The sequence below is a fragment of the Cuculus canorus genome, chromosome Z, assembly GCF_017976375.1.
Source record: "Cuculus canorus isolate bCucCan1 chromosome Z, bCucCan1.pri, whole genome shotgun sequence".
Taxonomy (NCBI): Eukaryota; Metazoa; Chordata; class Aves; order Cuculiformes; family Cuculidae; genus Cuculus; species Cuculus canorus.
Window position 1 is genome coordinate 56,563,118 of NC_071441.1, and position 21,175 is coordinate 56,584,292.

The 21,175-nt window shown below is 46.8% G+C and overlaps 1 protein-coding gene across 5 annotated transcripts in view; it reads left to right on the forward strand.

Annotated features, from left to right (window-relative positions):
• Positions 1–21,175, forward strand: part of SKIC3 (SKI3 subunit of superkiller complex) — a 67,781-nt gene that overhangs the window by 23,980 nt on the left and 22,626 nt on the right. For all 5 annotated transcript variants that reach the window (XR_008447737.1, XM_054054111.1, XM_054054112.1 and 2 more), the window contains 16 exons: positions 190–369; positions 1,626–1,750; positions 2,970–3,223; positions 4,581–4,683; positions 6,885–7,061; positions 8,911–9,055; positions 9,220–9,298; positions 9,420–9,481; positions 9,604–9,660; positions 11,592–11,660; positions 12,605–12,679; positions 13,395–13,536; positions 14,738–14,831; positions 17,424–17,501; positions 18,465–18,589; positions 19,672–19,795. Coding sequence is in view for 4 of the 5 variants with exons in the window: in XM_054054111.1 (XP_053910086.1) it covers positions 190–369; positions 1,626–1,750; positions 2,970–3,223; positions 4,581–4,683; positions 6,885–7,061; positions 8,911–9,055; positions 9,220–9,298; positions 9,420–9,481; positions 9,604–9,660; positions 11,592–11,660; positions 12,605–12,679; positions 13,395–13,536; positions 14,738–14,831; positions 17,424–17,501; positions 18,465–18,589; positions 19,672–19,795 (1,889 nt within the window). In the remaining variant the exon portion in view is untranslated. The remainder of the gene's footprint in view (positions 1–189; positions 370–1,625; positions 1,751–2,969; positions 3,224–4,580; positions 4,684–6,884; positions 7,062–8,910; positions 9,056–9,219; positions 9,299–9,419; positions 9,482–9,603; positions 9,661–11,591; positions 11,661–12,604; positions 12,680–13,394; positions 13,537–14,737; positions 14,832–17,423; positions 17,502–18,464; positions 18,590–19,671; positions 19,796–21,175) is intronic.

A 21,175-nucleotide genomic window follows, 5' to 3' on the forward strand; every position in this document is an offset into this window, starting at 1 on the left:
CAGATTCTGTAAATATTTGAAAGCTCAGGTTGTCTCTGAAATCTCAAAATGAAGTGTGACTCAGATGTGTCATAGAAGGAGCTTAAATAATTTGGTAAGTAGAGACTGAAAAAGCAGTTATCACTGGACCTGTCCATCAATATAATCCTTCAAAATGTTATCTCATGTTGTGTTTTTATTTCCTTATAGGCTGCAAAATTGGACAGCTACTTGGGAAGTGTCTTTCGTTATTTAGGTAACTACTACAGAGACATTGCTGGAGACAAAAGCAGAGCTCGTGGTTGCTATAAAAAGGCTTTTGAACTGGATGAAACTGATGAAGAATCTGGAACAGCAGCTGTAGACTTAAGTGTGGAGCTTGGAGACATGGTATTGTACATTTGGGGCTTTGAGTTGCTGCTGTTGTGTTTGCCTGTTAATCCTGTTCCTTGAGGAATCACTTCAAGTTTCCTCTGCATTGGTGAATAAGATCTGAAAGTACATGTTCTATTGTTGGCATGCTTGGCAGCTTTCATATTTAAATGTGGAATCCCCAACATAAGGATATGGAGCTGTTGGAACAGGTCCAGAGGAGGCCACAGAGATGATGTGAGGGCTAGAGCACCTCTGCTATGAGGACAAACTGAAAGAGTTGGAGTTGTTTAGCCTGGAGAAGAGAAGGCTGTGGGGGTTCCTTTGAACAGCTTTCAGTCCTGAAAGGGGCTCCAGGAAAGCTGGGAAGGAGCTTTTTCCAAGGGTCTGGAGTGATAGTACAGGAGGAATGGCTTTAAATTGGAGGGGGAAAGATTTGCTTGAGACATTTGGAAGAAATACTTCCCGAAAAGGTGGTGAGGCCCTGAACCAGGTTGCCCAGAGCAGTGGTGGCTGCCCCATCCATGGAGGTGTTTCAAGACTAGGTTGTCAAGGGTCTTGGAGCCCCTGGTGCAGTAGGAGATGTCCCTGCCCATGGCAGGGGAGTAGGAATTGGATGGGCTTTGTAGTCCCTTCCAACGCAACCCATTCTATGATTCTATGATTAAATCTGTCTGAGGAGAAAGGAACCAAGCACACTGTTGTAGTCGTCATGTATGTGATTCAGATGAAGGTTTTTTTTTCAGCAGGGAATGTGAAGAGAAAGTTAGTGTTCTTTTCATGCTTAACTTGTGCCACTTCTTTTCTCGTCTTTTTTGTGCTGCATGCAAAGTCATCAGAACCTGTTAAAAAGTGTTTCTTATACAGCATTTATAGTAAATTCTTAGAGCAAGAAGCCAACCTGTGCTTTGGCAGACTCCATTTGAACATCTGGAGTGTCAGATGTTAAGCATCTCATTTGTTGCAAATGCTTCTATCCTCTAGTTTAAAAAGGTAAATCAAATAGTCTCTACAAAACAGCAGGAAGGCACCCTCTGTTTGGAAAGACAGATACATCAGAAATAGCCGTGTCTTTAGATGTGAAAATTTCCTCCTCTAATCTGCCACTCAGCCCACCAGCTTTAAAAAGCCCCTGTTACATGTCATCATGACAGCAAATAACAGATTAGACAGCTTAATGGTTTGCTGGATTAGAAGTATTATTCTTTAACAAGGACTTTGTTCTTCACTCATGGGTGTGTTTACTAACCTGGCATTCTTGGTGCTTTTGTTAGGACTCTGCTCTATCAATCCTGAATGAGGTAACTGAAAAAGCAAGAACGGGTACAGCAAAGTGGGCCTGGCTTCATCGTGGGCTCTACTACCTGAGAACTGGGCAGCCATCAAAAGCAGTGGCCGAGTAAGAGAACTGGTGTTTGGTTTAAGTCTGTAAATCCCAATAGAGTGGTCTTTGATCTTAGTGAGTTTTGAAAGTAAGCTGGTTGGTTGTATGACATTTTCTACCAAACAGTGGGAAATCGGTTTGACCAGTTCTGGAATCAGCACAGTGAGGCTTCTCAGTGTAGCTGTGCTCTGCAGTAACAAGCTGTCAAAGTTTAGCTCTGGCCCAACCAATATCAGCAGCTAAAACCAAACAGTTGGGCTCCCAGTTCCCTTCCTTCTCCCACCCTCAGGGAAAGGAAAATGAGAGGAGGAAGACTTATGGGTTGGAAACTAAAACTACAGCTTTAATGAAATAATAGTAACAACAATAATAATAAAGAAAATAATAAGATTATATATAAATCTATAGAATCATGCCCCCACCCCTCATTGACCATGTCTCCAATAATAACAATAATAAAAATAATAATAGAAGATATACACAAATATCTGAGATCGCACCCCGACCCCTTGGTGACTGCATCGCACCACATGTGCTACAGAGCAGAGACAGGGAAAGGGTCTGGGCTGGGAGGAGCTGGGCTCAGAACTGCATTCAGGAACACACCTATCTGGGATCGGGACAACCGGACAGACGAGGGCCTCACTAGATGTCAGCCATCAAAGGCAAGAGTGAGCCCCTCGTGATCTCTCAGTTTATCCGGAGCGTGAGGTGTATGGGATGGAATCCTCTGCTGGTCAGGTTGAGGTCACCTCTCCTGTCCACCCCTCCCTGCAGGTGCCATGCTTTTCCTCCCCTGTCCCTTATGGCTCCACCAGCTCCAGGCTGGCCTCGGTGTCTTGTGGGAATAAGTGTGAGCAGCACCCTTTCTGCATCCCTGTGGCCGGTGTGGTCACTGCTGGAGAGAAACTGTCTGAAAGAACCTGCAGTGAGCTCTGAGAAACTGAAGTTACTCAGATGAGACTGAGCTGAAGTCGGAAACTGATCCTACTTTACCTCAAACCACAACACAAGCCCAGCTTGTTGTGGACAAGCATCATATAGCATCAAATAACAAGCCAGCATTAGGTACAATGTGTAATTTATGATGTGCTCTGAAAATGAAAATGCTACTGTGCTGTGTTTAAGAGTTCTGTACAATTGTCTTTGTGTCCTGGGGATACATCATATGAGGAAATAATTGTTTATGTTAACTTGTATCACCTTTTACATAAAAAAAAAATGATATTTTCAGTTTGCAGGCTGCTCTCAGGGCTGATCCAAAGGATCCCAACTGCTGGGAGTCTCTAGGGGAGGCTTACTTGAGCAGAGGTAGCTATGCAACAGCTCTGAAATCCTTCAGGAAAGCAAGTGAGCTGAACCCAGCACTTGTGTACAGTGTTTACAAAGCCGCAGCAGTTGAGCAGATTCTAGGGAAATACAAAAATGCTATCACTACCTATCAGCAGATCTTGGAGACGACAGAGGAATATGTACCTGCACTGAAAGGTAATGTTGAATACTGAATTTGAAAACGTTAACTCTTTCTTCTGCACACTATAGTATTTCAGTCTTCTGGAGAGGTCCTTGGTGTATTGAAGTTTCCATGTGTGGAAGGATAGGGTTGAATACACGTGTGGATATGAGGACAGGCTGAGAGAGTTGGGGTTGTTCAGCCTGGGGAAGAGAAAGCTCTGAGGAGAACTTGTAGCGACCTTTCAGTACCTGAAAAGCGTGTATAGGAAAGCTGGGGAGGGATATTTTACAAAGGCCTGGAGTGATAGGACTAGAGGGAATGGCTTTAAGTTGGAGAGGGGAAGATTTAGGTTAAATGTTAGGAGGAAGTTCTTTGCAATAAGGTTGGAGAGGTCCTGGCCCAGGTTGCCCATCTTTGATTTTAGATTACAGAGCTACTTGATGCCTGAGAAGCTTGTGATTTGGGACAAATACCGAGCAGGGGCAAATTAAATATGCTTGCAAAACATGACTGCTGTGATGAGTAGTTTGGTGTTGGTGAAGGCTACAATTTCATGAGAAAGGTGGCTTCAGAACTGTGAAAAGAATGCAGGGAATGAATATTCTTCCTCTTTGTTTTTGCTTTCATCGCTGAGCAGGCACTGTAAGGTAGGAATATCCCTTTGGTCAGTGTGGGTTAGCTGTCCTCGCTGTGTCCCTTCCTAAAATCTTGCCCACCCGCAGCTGCTGGCGAGGGGAATGCTGGAGAGACGGCCTTGATGCTGTGTAGCATTGCTCAATCACTGATGTGTTACCAGCACCTTCCCAGCTGCCAAGGCACAGCACAGCACTAGGAGGGTACTGTGGGTAAGGGGAACTTCATCTCAACCAGACCTGATACACCATATGAAGTAAATTACACAAACGATATTAAATAATATTGGTTTCAAGTCTTCTTCAGAGTTGACTTCCCCTTTTGCCAGCCTTGACGTTCTTTCTGTGTTTCAGCAATGCTTTTTGACTCCTGTGAACTGTAATTTGGTGTATTTGCCAAAGACATAGCTTGTGCAGAGCAGATTTTACTTAAAAAACCTTAAGATTTTTAAATTTTTGTAAGTTTTTAAGTTTTTTTTTGGAAGGACTTTCGAGGACAAACCCCAAGCTTAAGTGCTATGCTTTTTATAACTAATTAGTTTTGGTTTACTGTTCAAATTATTCTACAGTTCACATGTGACAGCATGGGTTAAAAGCATAGTTGTGTGTCTTTTGATCTTGGCATCACACGTGTGGGGTATAAATCTCAGTATCAAGCAGAAGGCTGAGAAGGCTTCCACTCTCCCACCCCACCTCCTTTAGTGACCATGTCATAAAAGCATCTCTTTTCATAGAGAATGTTTTCTCTTATTTCCAGGACTTGGTGAATGCTATCTCATGCTGGCAAGATCGGCCCTTGAGAATTATTTTGACAGGAAGGCTATGGATTACATAGAGCATGCTCTTGAATTTTTCACAAGGTTAGTGCTGAATATTTGTTTATTTAATTCCCACTGGCATTGTGGGTTGAATAAGAGATAAGTGAGGATTTTCAGTTAAATCGAATGGACCATGCTTTTGTCATGCTACAGATTGACCAGGTACACGTTCGCATCCAGGCTTCTTTCGACCTGCACATTTGAAAGAAGGTGGTCCAATTATCTGTGTGGTGATCCGGAGGCTGACAAGGACACTCTCAGGGCAAAAATCAAAAGCAAAATTTATTTGGGATTCAACCGGAATAAGCAGAGCAAAAAGCTCAGGTGCACAGCCAGGATATGAGGCAGCAACTTCCCAAAGTTGCTCAAACAGATTTCAGTCTGGTATGATTGCAGACTGATCCATGGACAAAGCCAGGGACACTGGGATTTGATCTGACATGCAGTGATGTCAGTCAAAAAACATCAGTCAAAAAACATAGTGAGATCAGTGAGAGACCGAGTGCGGTGGGAGAGAGAGAGAGAGAGAGAGAGAGAGAGAGAGAGAGAGAGAGAGAGAGAGAGAGAGAAAGAGAGAGAGAAAGAGAGAAAGAGAGAGAAAGAGAGAGAAAGAGAGAGAAAGAGAGAGAAAGAGAGAGAAAGAGAGAGAAAGAGAGAGAAAGAGAGAGAAAGAGAGAGAAAGAGAGAGAAAGAGAGAGAAAGAGAGAGAAAGAGAGAGAAAGAGAGAAAGAAAAAGAACCCCATGGGCAGCAGCCGTTCCTCGGGAACACACGGTCCCTCCGGCAGCAGCTCCAGCAACAGCAGCTTCTTCCAGCCTGTGTGGTCCAGGCTGCTCTGATTGCAGTGACAGGCGCTCACCATGTGGCTCCTGGCAGGTTCTTTTCTCAGGTCAGGCCATGCCCATGGGCACGTGGGGCCCTCTTGCCATGTGGGTGCAGAAGCTCCTTCGGGAGGGTCCGGCCAGGGAATCAGGGGTGAGGGGGAAGGGGGCAGTGCCCGAGGCTGCATCTCCACCCCCATAGCAGGCAGGTCAAGGCCATGAGCTCGGCCAGGGGAAGGGATGAGAGGACAGCAGTGCTTGCTTGTACACCTCTCCTCCCTCTGAACCCGGTGCCACAGATGAGGCCCTCGGACAATAGAAATGTTTAAGACAGACAGAACAGTAAACTCAGTCTTCTACAGCTTCTATCTGGAAGTAAGAATGTGCTTGTTGGAAGCGGTTCGAATAACACATTCTGGACTTAGGCTGCTTAAATGGATGGTGGTTATAGAGTTTTGTTTTTTCTGTTTAAAAACATTTATTTGCTTGTAACACGAGCGTGAAATGGCACATGGTTCTCTCCAGTTGTGTATGTGGGGCTAGGAGGAGGGAATGTCTACCAGAAATGGTGTGTGAGACGAGTGGAAGGTCTTCTTTCCCTCCCTCAATCTTGTTTCGCATTTTATACAAAATCATAGTATCATAGAATAGTTTTGGTCAAAAGGGACCTTAATGATTGTCCAATTCTAACCCCTCTGCTGTGAATAGGTTTTAGTCTTCTAAATTAAGCAGCCCTCCAGTACTGAAAGGGTCTGCATGAAATCTGAGGAGGGACTTTGTACAAGGGCATGGAATGACAGGACGAGGGGGAATTGGCTTTAGCTTGGAAGGGGGAAGATTTAGATTAGACATTAGGAAGAAATTCTTCACAATGAAAGTGGTGAGGCCCTGGCCCAGGTTGCCCAGAGCAGTGGTGGCTGCCCCATTCCTGGGGGTGTTCAAGGCCAAGTTGGATGGGGCTTAGAGCCCCTGGTGCAGTGGGAGGTGTCTCTGCCCATGGCAGGAGGTAGAACTGGGTGGGCTTTGAGATCCCTTCCAACCCAAACCATTCCATGATTCTATGATAGGTGGTGTTGTAGGAGAATGTTCCTCATGGTTCTGCAGAAGAGTCCTGTGTTGTAATATACCATGGTAGCACTTTGAAACACAAGGATGAGATGGCAATAGATAATGGCTAACGTCAGAACTGACTCATAGTCCAAGAAAGCTGGGATGCATTGACATTCTGTAGTTTCTCTTTATATGGTTATTTTTGACCTTTTAGGCCTTTAGCTTGAATAGGAAGAAAACTGCACTAAAAAAAAATGAAACGGGTCATTGCTTAATGAAAATTTGAGTTTGTGCCATTATTCAAAGTGATGAATCTTTCAGGAAAGGATATTCAAGTGACATAATAAGTGTTTTTCCATATCATTAATTACAGGGCAACAAAGCAGCGTCCTGATGTATCTTGCCTCTGGAAACTACTTGGAGACACCTGTACGAGCATCCATGTTGTCTCACCAGCTAAAGCGAGTGTTCGAGTTCTGGGATCCCTTCTTGGTAAAAACACAGGAAAACAGATGCTGGAGAAGAGTGAGCTGCTCAGACTCGGGGCAAGGTAATGGTTCTTTAAAGAACTTCCATGCAGCAAAAGGCTTGGTGGAGCCTCAATTATTCTAGACTGCATCTAGAAAATGAAAATCATGCTGGCATATTGAGCAGCGTTCAGTGTGGTGTTAAATAGGACCTCATGCTTCTTCCAAATTCATAGAATCACAGAATGGGTTGGAATGGACCTCACAGCCCATCCAGTTCCACCCCCTGCCATGGGCAGGGACACCTCCCAGTGTATCAGGGACTCCAAGCCGCATCCAGCTTGGCCTTGAACACCTCCAGGGATGGGGCAGCCACTACTTTTCTGGGCAACCTTGGCCAGGGCCTGCCCACTCTCACAGCAAAATATTTCTTCTTAAGATCTCATCTCAACCTCCTCTCTTGTAGCTGAAAGCTGTTCCCCCTCATCCTCTCCCTGCACTCCCTGATCAAGAGGCCCTCCCCAGCTTTCCTGGGGCCCTTTTCAGTACTGGAAGCTGCTCTAAGGTCTCCCGGCAGCCTTCTCCTCTCCATGCTGAACAATCCCAACTCTCTCAGCCTGTCCTCATAGCAGAGGTGCTCCGGCCCTCACATCATCTCTGTGGTCTCCTCTGGACCCATTCCAACAATTCCTTCTCCTTCTGATGCTGGGGATTCCAGAACTGGACACAGGGCTCCAGGTGGGGTCTCAGGAGAGCAGAAGGGCAGAATCCCTTCCCTGGCCCTGCTGGTCCCACCGCTTTGGATGCAGCCCAGGACTCGGTTGGTTTCTGGGCTGCAAGTGCACGTTGCCGCCTCTTGTTGAGCTTCTCATCCCTCAAGTCCTTCTCCTCAAGGCTGCTCCCAATCACATCATCCCCCAGCCTGTATCACAACCGTGCAACCGGGGATTGCCCTAACCCAGGTGCGGCACCTTGCCCTTGGCCTTGTTGAACCTCGTGAGGTTTGCATGGCCCCGCTTCTCCAGCTTGTCCTGATCCCTCTGGATGACATCCCATCCTTCTGGTGTGACAGTTGCCCTACTCAGCTCCTTGTCATCTGCAAACTTGCTGAGGGTGCACTCAATCTTGCTGTCAATATAATCAGTGAAAACATTAAACAGCACTGGTCGCAATATGTACACTTGAGGGACACCACTTGTCCTGAGTCTTCTCATTCCAGGCTGTGCTCCTGGGTTGTCACTTGTGGATGTCAGAACTTTCATCTAGCACCTGCTATTCTCCTTGTTTCTGTCTCTGGAACATGCCTACACCCTCCGTCATTCAGAAATTGTGCTGCTTTAAATGGAGTGGTGGCAGTTGTTGGTAATTTTCCGGGGCTACTAAAGCCCAAGATAATACTTTGAGCTTTCTGTGTCTACTTGTTTCTTATAAAAATGTAAGGAACTGTTGCCTCAAAATACATTGGAAGAGGGAATTCTTGTTTCTGGCCCTGTAAGTTTACAGTGGTAGCAAGTGTTTGTAGTATTTGCAGCGTCTCAGAGAATCCCTTTCAGTTTTGTGCAGGCAGGGAATGCGGCTGCTTAGCAAATCCTGATCACCACATGTGAGTCCAAATTTTTCCCAGGGGAAGTCTGATTAACTGTGAAAATGACTGATTTTTAAATAAAAATGTGCATATTGCAACTGATATAGCTTTGATTAATACACATCTGTGGTGGGCACCACAGATTCCTTCAGACCAGGACAGATTCTGTGGTGGTAACTGAATGAAACCAGTTAGCAGCTGTTTGCTTTCCATTCTCATCTGATTCTGTTTGTTTTTATGCTTGTTTGCTTGGTTTACGTTTTTAAGCACTCTTGAATGTTTTCTCTCTTTCTGCTCTCCATGCAGAGATGGTTGGAATAACACTTGTGTGACTCATGTTCCTGTAGGTGTTATGGCAGAGCATTGCAACTGATGCCTTTGCCCAGTATATGGTGTGATCTTGGAATCAACTACTATCGACAAGCAGAACACCTCACAGCAACGGGCACTGACATGAATGAGATCAGTGAGCTCTTGGAGAAATCTTTGCAGGTACTGCCTGTTTTTCTTCTTACATTCTTGAATTTACTGTTGGTGCTTGTTTGTCTACTCTCTTTCTTCAAAAAACCTACATCTCTGAACATGTGAGTGCATAAATTCCTAATTTTTGAAGTCTTAGTGATATAACCCATATATATAATTTGATTTTCTTCCAGTGTATCAAAAAGGCTGTGAGGCTTGACAGTAGAAATCATCTTTATTGGAATGCACTTGGTGTAGTTGCTTCCTGTAGTGGTAAGCGCTCAGTGAAACCCTTCGCTCCATAATATCCTAAATTAGAAAGTGACTTGACTAATGGTGCTTATGAAATCCAGTTAGATCTAGCTCTCCTTTCTCCTTTTTTTCCTCCTTCCAGCTATTGGGAATTACGCTCTTGCTCAACATTCGTTCATCAAATCAGTTCAAGCTGAGGAAACCGTAAGTGCTGTAGGCAGCTGCCATCTGTTTCAAGTGGGCCTTTAAAACTTATTCCCCTGATGCAGTGTTATTTTTGAATATAGTAATAGTCCATTGGTTTTAACTTTATTTGTTCTGTCTAGAATGTCGTTGCCTGGACCAACTTGGGGGTTTTGTATCTGGCAACTGGAAACATTGAGGTAATTTTCCCATCCTCCGGTATGGTTTCCCTTTTGATTTTTCCTTCTATTAAGGGAGTGTAGGCAAACAGTGAAGAACATCCCTCTCAGATTGAAGAAATACATTTCATAGAATCATGGAATGGTTTGGGTTAGAGGGGACGTCAAACCCCATCCAGTTCTATGCCCTGGATGGAACCTCCGACTGGATCAGGGGCTCAAAGCCCCATCCAAGCTGGCCTTGAACACCTCCAGGGATGGGGCAGCCACCACTTCTCTGAGGCACACGAATGAATGAAATATTTGTTTTGGAGGGGATAAGTGAACTTCTAAATTGGTGCTGTTGCTTTCCAAGCAACTGCATGGAATGAAAAGTATTTAGGACTCAGTAGTAGTTAATTTGACAAATACACGGCAGGTTTGACCAAGAACTCTTTTAATTCTAAGTCACAAATTGAACTTTGAGTTTCTCTTAGGTATCTACTTTTTGCTCATCAGCATGTTGGCAGATTTACTGTAGTTCTGTGTAACCTAAACCCTGGAGTATACCCCCCGCTTTCCCCTTGTCCTCCCCCGTCGTCCTCCCTTGCCCTCTTCTCCCTCCTCCCTTGCCCTCTTCTCCCTCCTCCCTTGCCCTCTTCTCCCTCCTCCCTTGCCCTCTTCTCCCTCCTCCCTTGCCCTCTTCTCCCTCCTCCCTTGCCCTCTTCTCCCTCCTCCCTTGCCCTCTTCTCCCTCCTCCCTTGCCCTCTTCTCCCTCCTCCCTTGCCCTCTTCTCCCTCCTCCCTTGCCCTCTTCTCCCTCCTCCCTTGCCCTCTTCTCCCGCCTCCCTTGCCCTCTTCCCCCGCCTCGCCCCCCTTTCCCCCGCCTCGCCCCCCTTTCCCCCGCCTCGCCCCCCCTTTCCCCCGCCTCGGCCCCCCCTTCCCCCCGCCTCGGCCCCCCCCTTCCCCCCGCCTCGCCCCCCCCTTCCCCCCGCCTCGCCCCCCCCTTCCCCCCGTCCCGCCCCCCCCCCTTCCCCCCGTCTCGCCCCCCCCCTTCCCCCCGCCTCGCCCCCCCCTTCCCCCCGCCTCGCCCCCCCCTTCCCCCCGCCTCGCCCCCCCCTTCCCCCCGTCTCGCCCCCCCCCTTCCCCCCGTCTCGCCCCCCCCCTTTCCCCCGTCTCGCCCCCCCCTTTCCCCCGTCTCGCCCCCCCCTTTCCCCCGTCTCTCCCCCCCCTTTCCCCCGTCTCTCCCCCCCCTTTCCCCCGTCTCTCCCCCCCCTTCCCCCGTCTCTCCCCCCCCTTCCCCCGTCTCTCCCCCCCCCTTTCCCCCGTCTCTCCCCCCCCTTTCCCCCGTCTCTCCCCCCCCCTTTCCCCCGTCTCTCCCCCCCCCTTCCCCCGTCTCTCCCCCCCCCTTCCCCCGTCTCCCCCCCCCCTTCCCCCCGTCTCCCCCCCCCCCCTTCCCCCCGTCTCCCCCTTCCCCCGTCTCCCCCTTCCCCCGTCTCCCCCTTCCCCCTTCCCGGGTCTCCCCCCCCCTGCCCCCCGGGTCTCTCCCCCTCCCCCCGTCTCTCCCCCCTTCTCTCCCCCCCCCGGGTCTCTCCCCCCTTCTCTCTCCCCCCTTCTCTCTCCCCCCTTCTCTCTCCCCCCTTCTCTCTCCCCCCTTCTCTCTCCCCCCTTCTCTCTCCCCCCTTCTCTCTCCCCCCTTCTCTCTCCCCCCTTCTCTCTCCCCCCTTCTCTCTCCCCCCTGCTTCCTCATCCCTGCTTTTTCTTGCTTTTATTGCCTTTATTATAAGTAAGTCTAAACTAATTTCTCCAGACAATACATTTTACTGTGTGGCACAGTAGAACTTTTGAGTAATAGACCTACTTTTGTCCTTGAAATGTCTTCCATTGCTACTGCATGTCAATACCTGTGTGTACCAAAAATGCCCCACTTCCACACCAGATGTTCCAACACTGTTGTTCTTTTTGGTTCCACAGCAAGCTCATGAAGCCTTCAAGGTGGCCCAGGCTCTGGAGCCTACGTACTTGTTGTGTTGGATTGGACAGGTGAGATGATGAAAAATCATAATACTCTGCACCAAACCCATTTGTTACTCAAAGAGAGGGCTTGGACTCCATCCTAATAATTGGCATGTTCCTGAAAATTAAATGCTTTAGGTAAAGGGAGTTTCTGCTTCCCCTGAAGGTGGACAGGACCCTTTGTTTCTGCAGCAGTAATACAATATAAGAGATATCCATCTGATATCTTTGTATAATGTTTTTCTGGCTGATGTGAGTTCTGAAAGAAACCAAGTATTAAAATTAGTCACTGATGGTGCTTTGAATTTTTTTGTTAAGCAGTGTCAGCAAAGCGTAAGGTGCCTTAATTATTTTTGCAGCAGCTGTACCTCTAGCTCCTTGTATGGTGCTGCATAACTCTCTTCTCTTTCCACCACCACCCTTGGAAAGAGTAAGTCTCTGTAGCTGGGACAAAAGCTGTTCCTACTTCCTGGGGTTCCCTTTCTCCCCCTTCGCTGAGGGCTGGATGTGCTCCCACTGTTATTCAGGCCACCTTTGAATGATGGAATAACTTGTGACTCACAGTGTTGTGACCACTGTATGTGTACTTTGCGATCCCTGCTGCTGACCTGCTAACAGTATCTGATAGAAACTGGGTTCTAGGGAAGAAGGAGCACCACCACATATTAAAATCCAGCTTCTCTCAGACATTGTTACAGGTTGTGAGAACACATACAAAGTCTTTGTCCTGAAGAATGTGAAGTAGCAGCAGAAGACGTTAAGTTTCAAGTACCAATACAATGGAAACTGCTTTTGCTTCCTTTAACTGGGATCATTTTATTCCTAAAACTGATGTTCCTCGGAGAGCATGATTTTAAAAAAGTGTTTTCATGTCAAATGCTTAACATACATCTGATGTAATGCATGCTGGGGTTTTATCAGTGTCTTAGTTTTTGAAGGACCTGACCACAGCAATTGTTGCTTCTCTGTAGGCTCTTATTGCAGAGTCAGTAGGCAGCTATGACACGATGGATCTCTTCAGGCACACAACAGAACTCAGTATGCACGTAAGTATAACGTGTTGTCCTGAAGTTTATGTGTTTCTAATCTCTTTTCAGGTGTTGTGATGTTTAAAAAAATAGGCATGTCTTGAGCAGTGAAACTGATGCAATATGTGGAATATTTCAAAATGTTTTGAATTAAGCTAAAACACAGTTAAGTTTTTTCTAAGTTGTGGTTTTTGAAAGTTGTTTTATTAGGCAGTTGTTTTATTAAATGCTTTAGTCCCAGTGGGTGGAGAAATCAGCTCCGTAAGCCATGAAAGATCAATTTTGGTGTTCTACAGAATTGCACAGACATCGAAGGCATAAATTATAACCATTCCAGGAGAAAGCGAGGTACATTGCTGGTACCTGAGTTCTGAGAAAGTGAACGACTTGACATTCCCTTACAGCTGTTTTTATCAGGTGGTGCAGCAAATGATGTTATTGTGAGAACTCTTTTTGACCCAAAGGACCAGTTAAAGCTGTGTGTGGAGTCATTCAGTTTGGTATTTTCTCCTGTTCAGTGCTGGTGCAGATTTTTAGCCAAGGCTCTGCCTTAAAACACGGAGTTGTTATTATAATCTGCAATCTTTTCACTGTTGGTTGAGCGGGTTTAATGCCCCCTGGTTTGGGTTTAATGACCCCTGGTTCAGGTTTAATGCTTCCAGTTTTTGTTTTAATGACTCCTCTTTTGGGTTTAATAACTTCTATATTGGTTTTGTTTGTTTTATGTATTGAGAATGAGGGAGCGAAAGGCTATGCCCACTGGGTATGTTCGACACTGCAGGATGAAAGCAACAGAAACACCGACCTGTATCTGTACAACATTGTCCAAATGAACGCTATCCCAGCAGCCCAGGTGGTCCTCAACAAATACACAGGTGAGTAATTTATCTGTGCAATGTGCTTTGGCATGGTTTGTGCAGTTACTGAGAGTTCAAACTGTATGACAGCAGGGTGCGACGGGAAGCACAATGGATCTAAATTTACTGAAAAGAATCTTTTTAAGGAAGATGTTTTGTATTGAGATGGGTGGGAGAGGGGAAGTGTGGGGGACCAGGAGAGATTCTTGCCATTCAGAACAGTTTCTGCTCACCTCTGCAGCTCTCGCCTGCTTCTAGCAATCACTGTGCGCGGTGGGCAGCAGAGACACATGTTCCCACACACCCCAGTGTACCTTCTTCTGTCCTTAAGCCCGACTGTTACAGTTTAGCCCCAGCTCAGCCAATTTTGGTAGCTAAAGCTGAGCGGTTGGGTCCCCAGTTCCCTTCCCCTCCAGCCTCGGGGAAAGGGAAATGGTGGGGGAAAAAAACTTGTGACCTGGAAACTAAAACTACAGCTTTAATGAAATAATAGTAACAATAATAATAATAAAGAAAACAATAAGATATATACAAATCTATGGAATCACGCTCCCACCTCTCGCTGACCACGTTCCCCACAGGTGCTGCAGAGCAGGCACAGGGAAAGGGTCTAGGCTGGGAGGAGCTGGGCTTAGAACTGCTTTCAGGAATGCATGGATCCAGGATGAGGGGCAGCCAGACAGATGAGGGCCTCGCTGGACGTCAGCCATCGAAGGACATAGCAAGCCCCTCGTGATCCCTCAGTTTATCCTGAGCGTGAGATATATGGGGTGGAATTCTCTGCTGATCAGGTTAGGGTCACCTCTCCTTTTCCTCCCCTGTCCCTTATGGCTCCACCAGCTCCAGGCTGGCCTTGGTGTCTTGTGGGAATAAGTGTGAGCAGCACCCTTTCTGCATCCCTGTGGCCCGTTTGGTCACTGCTGGAGAGAAACTGTCTGAAAGAACCTGCAGTGAGCTCTGAGAAACTGAAGTTACTCAGATGAGACTGAGCTGAAGTCAGAAACTGATTCTCCTTCAGCTGAAACCACAACAGTGGTTCATAGTGTCTCATCTTTATTTGTGTGCAGCCTGTCAAAGTGATTCCAGTGAGTAACTGATGAAAGCACTTGGCAAAGCACTTTGCCTATGTGCAAACCCTGTGGCATCAGTGTGGCGATGTTTCTGTAATGCTTTTTCACAGCTCTTTCTGATCACGTTTTTGTCAATTCTGATTTTCTAGAAAGAAACCCGGATGATGCATCTGCTTTCACAATGCTTGGTTATTTGAATGAGCATCTGAATCTAAAGAGACAGGCAGCAGCTGCCTACGAGAGGTAAACCACGCATCTTGGAAGATTTACTGGTAGAAGCTACCTGAACTCTTTCCGTGCACCTGCTGAAACACCTGAGGGTTTTTCTTTTCCTTTACTAAACCTTACATTCTCAGTACCATTGAGTGTACTGAAAGGAGAGGTGTGAGGATGTTGTTGTATCAGATTTGGGAAGGCAGAACATAATACGGTAGAAGTAAAGGCACCAGGAGATGTTCAGATCAGAAATCAGGAAGAATTTCTTCACCGAAAGGATTCTCAAGCCCTGGTAGAGGCTGCCCAGGGAGGTGGTGGAGTCCCTATCCCTGCAGGGGTCTTCTCCATCCAAATGGGATGAGGTTCAACAAGGCAAGTACCAGATCCTGCACTTGGGACTTAACAGTCCTGTGCTGTACCTGGGGCTTGTGGCAGGGCAGCCAGAAAGCTGCCTGGCAGAGGAGGGCCTGGAGGTGTTGGTTGACAGCAGTTGAACATGAGCCAGCAGTGGCCCAGGTGGCCAAGAAAGCCAGTGGCATCTTGGCTTGGATCAGAAACAATGTGGCCAGCAGGGGCACAGCACCCCTGCACTCGGTGCTGGTGAGGCCGCACCTCAAATTCTGGGTTCAGTTTTGGACCCCTCACTCCAAGAAGGATATTAAGGAGTGCATCCAGAGAATGGAATGGGGCTGGGGAAGGGACTAGAGAACAGGGATTCTGGAAGCAGCTGAGGACCCTGGGCTGTTTAGCATGGAGAAAAGGAGGCTGAGGGGAGAACTCATTGCTGTCTACAACTGCCTGAAAAATGGTTGTGGTGAGATGGGTGCTGGTCTCATCTCCCAAGTCACAGGTAATAGGACAAGAGGAAATAGCCTCAAGTTGCACCAGGGCAGGTTCAGATTGGACATTAGGAAAAATTTCATGGAATCATAGAATCACCAGATTGGAAAGGACCCTCTGGATCATCGAGTCCAAGCATTCCTAACACTCCCTTAAGCCATGTCCCTAAGCACTTCATCAACCTGTTCCTTAAACACCTCCAGGGAAGGTGACTTGACCACCTCCCTGGGCAGCCTGTTCCAGTGCCCGATGACTCTTTCCATGAAGAATTTTTTTTCTGATATCCAACCTGAACCTCCCCTGGCGGAGCTTCAGGCCATTCCCCCTTGTCCTGTCCTCTGTCACTTGGGAGAAGAGGCCAGCTCCCTCCTCTCCACAACCTCCTTTCAGGTAGTTGTAGAGAGCGATAAGGTCTCCCCTCAGCCTCCTCTTCTCCAGGCTAAACAACTCCAGCTCTCTCAGACGCTCCTCATAAGACTTGTCTCCAGCCCCCTCACCAGCTTCGTTGCTCTTCTCTGGACACGCTCCAGAGCCTCAACGTCCTTCTTGTGGTGAGGGGCCCAGAACAAAACACAGTACTCAAGGTGCGGTCTCACTAGTGCTGAGTACAGAGGGAGAATCACCTCCCTGGACCTGCTGGTGACCCCATTTCTGATACAAGCCAAGATGCCATTGGTCTTCTTGGCCACCTGGGCACACTGCTGTCTCATATTCAGTCGGCTGTCAACCATTACCCCCAGGTCCTTCTCCTCCGTGCAGCTCTCCAGCCACTCTTCCCCCAGTCTGTAGCACTGCGTAGGGTTGTTGTGCCCCAAGTGCAGGACCCGGCATTTGGTGTTGTTGAACCTCATCCCATTGGCCTCGGCCCAGCGGTCCAGCCTGTTAAAATCTCTTTGCGGAGCCTCCCTACCCTCCAGCAGATCGACACTTCCTCCCAGCGTAGTGTCATCCGCAAACTTGCTGAGGGTGCACTCAGTGCCTTCATCCAGGTCATTGATAAAGACATTGAACAGAGCTGGACCCAGTACTGAGCCCTGAGGAACTCCACTTGTGACTGGCCTCCAGCTGGAGTTAACTCCATTGACCACCACTCTCTGGGCCCGGCCATCCAACCAGTTTTCAACCCAGGAGAGTGTGCACCTGTCCAGGCCAGAGGCTGACAGTTTCTGAAGCAGAATGCTGTGAGAAACTGTGTCAAAGGCTTTACTGATGTCCAAGAAGACTACATCCACAGCCTTTCCCCCATCCAGTAGTCGAGTGATTTTGTCATAGAAGGTGATCAGGTTAGTTTGCCAAGATCTGCCTTTTGTAAACCCATGTTGACTGGGCCTGATCACCCGGTTCCCTTGCATGTGCTTCATGATAGCACTCAAGATTACCTGTTCCATGACTTTTCCTGGCACTGAGGTCAGGCTGACAGGCCTGTAGTTCCCGGATCCTCTCTGCAACCCTTCTTGTAGATGGGCACAACTTTAGCCAGCCTCCAGTCTAGTGGAACTTCCCCAGTCAGCCAGGACCGCTGGAAGATGATGGAAAGATTTCTTTACTGAAAGAGTTCTCAGGCCCTGGCAGAGGCTGCCCAGGGACATGGTGCAGTCTCCATCCCTGGAGGTATTTTACAGATGGGTAGATTAAGTGCTTAGGGATATGATTTAGTAGTGGACAGGTATGGTTAGACTCGATCTGAAATACTTTTTCCAACCAAACGGTTCTATGATTCTGTGAAAATACTTGTGTTGTAGTCAGATGGTAAATTTTCTTTATTGTGCTTATTTTCAGGGCAGCTTCATTGCTGAAAAACTCTGAAGATACTGAGAAATATAATGTTGCCATGCAGAACTATGGCAGGTCACTGTGGTGAGTGTTTGTTGGTGTATGTTCCCAGCCCCTGACTCTGGCTTTCGATGTAGTGAAAGTAGTGGTGCAAAACATGGGTGAGGCTCAAAGTAGAAAGATAGCTGCTAAGAATAATCTACTAAATATTATTCTTAACTGTGGAGAAGTTTGGTTGAACTTTGTACATCCTCCAGAAATGGGTAATGTGCTAAAAAGAAAATCCAATTACAAGAAGTTGCTATCTATACATCTTGACACTTTATTCCATTCTGGTCCTGAGGGAATGCAGGACATGAGTTGTTACAGGTGAAGGCTTTCAAACTTCTCTTTGATACAGAACAGCTCAAGCTGTGCTAATTAGATCTTTTTGTGAGCTCTCTGGGGAAGCTTCATATATTCTTAGGTTTCTGTACACGACAATGGAACTTCTGGGCTGTGATAATGTCATAATTCTTGAATTCCAGTTCTGGAATCCCCTACATAAGAAGGAGATGGACCTGTTGGAATGGGTCCAGGAGAGGCCACAGAGATGATGCGAAGGCTGGAGCACCTCTGCTATGAGGCCAGGCTGGGAGAGTTGGGGTTGTCCACCCTGGAGGAGACTCTGAGTAGGCCTTAGAGCAGCTTTCAGTCCTGGAAGGGACTTCAGGAAAGCTGAGGAGGGATTTTTTCCAAGGGCCTGGAGTGATAAGGGATTTGGTGGGTTTTGAGGTCCCTTCCAACACAAAGCATTCCATGATTATAGAATACATAAATACATAAATACATTTTCATATCCATTATGCTTCATGCAAGAGATTGCTGAAGAGAGCGACTGCTGCAACTGAAGAAAGGTGGGGAATGTTGCACATCTGTGTTGTAATCCTGCTCTTTTCCAGGTGTCTGCTTGCAAATGCTGTAGAAAAGGCAATACCGGTCTGCTTGTCTAGACCATAGCAACCGTTTGTGCTTCCTTTACACCAGTGACTGTTTTTATTTTTACAGCACCCTGGGTGAGTGCAACAAGGCCATTGAGGTTTACACATCAATACCCCTCACCACATTTGATAGCATCATGGGGATCGCGTTGGCCTACTTTAAGAAGGGACTCCTACAAGAGAGTATCAAAGGTAAGCTTCTGCCTCATTCAGAGCGTTTTGGGACAGTTCTCTTGAGATTAACTTAACAAAATTTGTGCATCTGACCAACACAGCTGTAGCTCAGTTCACTTCACTCTCTCAGTCCTAATGCACAAGTAGAAATTTCACAGCTATTTCAGTCATTAGGCTCTTCAGCAGGGCGCCAGAACTGTCAAAATGTCACAGGGAAGCTATGTTTCTTCAAGCCTTTAATTCTTGCCCATTAAGCTGTCATGCTATTGGCTTCCCTTGCACTCAAATGAAATGGCTTTCCTGGAAAAATCGGTTCTGGGTCAGAGATTAGTGTGTTGTTCAAAGCACTTAAGTGATGAATGTAGGTGCTGATTTGTCAAGTTCTGCAGCACTGAGGTGAGAGATGTCACACAAAGGTGTACGGAGTTGTCAGTGCAGAAGTGGGAGCGCTTGCAAAGGAGCATCCAGCTCAGCGTTTTAAATTGCTCTTAGTTTTTAATTGGAGTGAGTAAACTATGGCAGGGAGTATTTAAACTGTATTCGTTCAGGCCTTTTCTGGATATCCCAGTTCTGCTTTTCAGTTCTGCTTCCTCTTGCTCCATATTAAAGAACTCCCAGGCTCTGAACAGCCCTGTAAATCAGACATTTCCTAACACACCACTGCTTTCAAAGTTGACCTTTTTTGTCTTGTGCCTGTGATTTGGGGTGTGAGAACACAGTGACCAAGAAACCAAGGTGTCTCCGTGTGTGTGTGTTCATGTATCAAAGTTATGACAGGACCCAAGGGAACAGCAGAAAGATGCTAAGAGAGGGCTAGGAGAAGGTTCTTCACCCAGAGGGTCGTGGAGCACTGGGACAGCTCCTAGGGAAGCAGTCATGAAGCCTGACAATATTCCACAAGCATTTGGACATCACCCTTGGACACACGGTGTGAATGTTGGGCTGTCCTGTGCAGGGACAGGAGTCACTTATGGTGATCCTTATGCGTTCCTTCCAACTCAGTCATTCTGTGATTCTATGGTTTGTGTCTTTCTAGAGGCTTTATAAACATGATTTTTGTTGCTCTGCTTCAATTCTCTAATTTCTCTAATTTCTACCAGCCTATGAAAAAGCCTTGTCTGTTGCCAAATCTGAACAAGATAAAGCGCATATCCTGACTGCCCTGGCCATAATAGAGTATAAGCAGAACCAAGTGGATGCTGCAAAGGCACTGCTATTTAAATGGTGAGTGGAGAGAATAATAACCAGTATATCGTGTTTTATCAGATCAGATTTACTTTTTGGGGGATCTTATATGGGTATTTTGGTTTTGTGTTGCAGAGTTAAAGTGGGAGTGGATGGAAGTGCACTGTTCAACTTATTCATGTGATAATGTCTGTTTTGGTTTGTGGTCTGTGTCTTCCATGTTCTTAGAGCACTGTGGAGTGGAAGGGTCAGTGGGCTGGGCAGTTCGGATGTCTAAAACCCTAGAATGGTAATTTTAATAGGTTATCAGTTAAGATAATATTAACCTCCCCTTGATTTAAGCACTAGGCAGCATTTTTGCTCCTTAGGTGTAAAGAGTCTGGATGACGAATGAGAACAATTTCCGTTTAAATCACCATGATCTCCAGAACAATTGTGTTCTGAGTGTCATGGACAAGGACAATCTTGCAGCTTCTTTGTGAAAAGAAGTAGGTCTGTATCGGTTGTTCGGTAAAATCATGAATGTCTTTTTTCAGAGCTGTAGAGGTTAAAAGCCCACACATCCTTGTCAGTCTCCTGGTAGCTGTGAATTAAGAACTGCCACCTTAGGGTCTCAGGGTTGAGAACTCAGGAGTGGCTGTACAGGCTCTGCCCCACCAGCAGGCTCCTGAAGTCACTGAAAGAGTGAAGATCCAACACCTAACATACTCTAAATCCCAAGGAACTCATGATTAGCCAGCTGGGGACCTGATATTTCCTACATCCTATTAATCACTGCGGATCTCTGTTTTTGTCAGAAATGAGAATTTTCTGCAAGACATTGGTTGTTTGTCTTTAAAAAGGAAAAGAAGTAGTATTAAATAGTTTAGGGAAGTGACACCTTAATGAATATGTCTAGAACTGAACTGGAATCTCAGCACTGCCAAGGTGTATGGTGGATTTTAGTAATAAGGAAAAAAAACAGTGTGTTCTAGTCCAATAGAGAGGTGTCTGAATTGACATGTCTGAATTTGTGCCAGATGATTTAAAGGGCCTGAGTAGGTCAGGGCAATCCGTGGTTCCAATACAGGGTGGGGAATGATGTGATTGAGAGCAGCTCTGAGGAGAAGGACTTGGTGTTCTGGGAGAGGAGAAGCTTAACATTATCTGGAAAAGTATGCTAACAGTCCAGAAACCAGCCATGTCCTGGGCTGCATCCAAAGCAGTGGGACCAGCAGGATGAGGGAGGGGATTCTGCCCCTCTGCTCTGCTCTCCTGAGACCCCACGTGGAGTCCTGTGTCCAGTTCTGGAACGCTCAACATAAGAAGTATATGGAAGTGTTGGAACAGATCCAGAGGAGGCTAAGGAGATGATGTGAGGGCTGGAGCACCTCTGCTATGAGGCCAGGCTGAGAGAGTTGGGATTGTTCACTTTAGAGA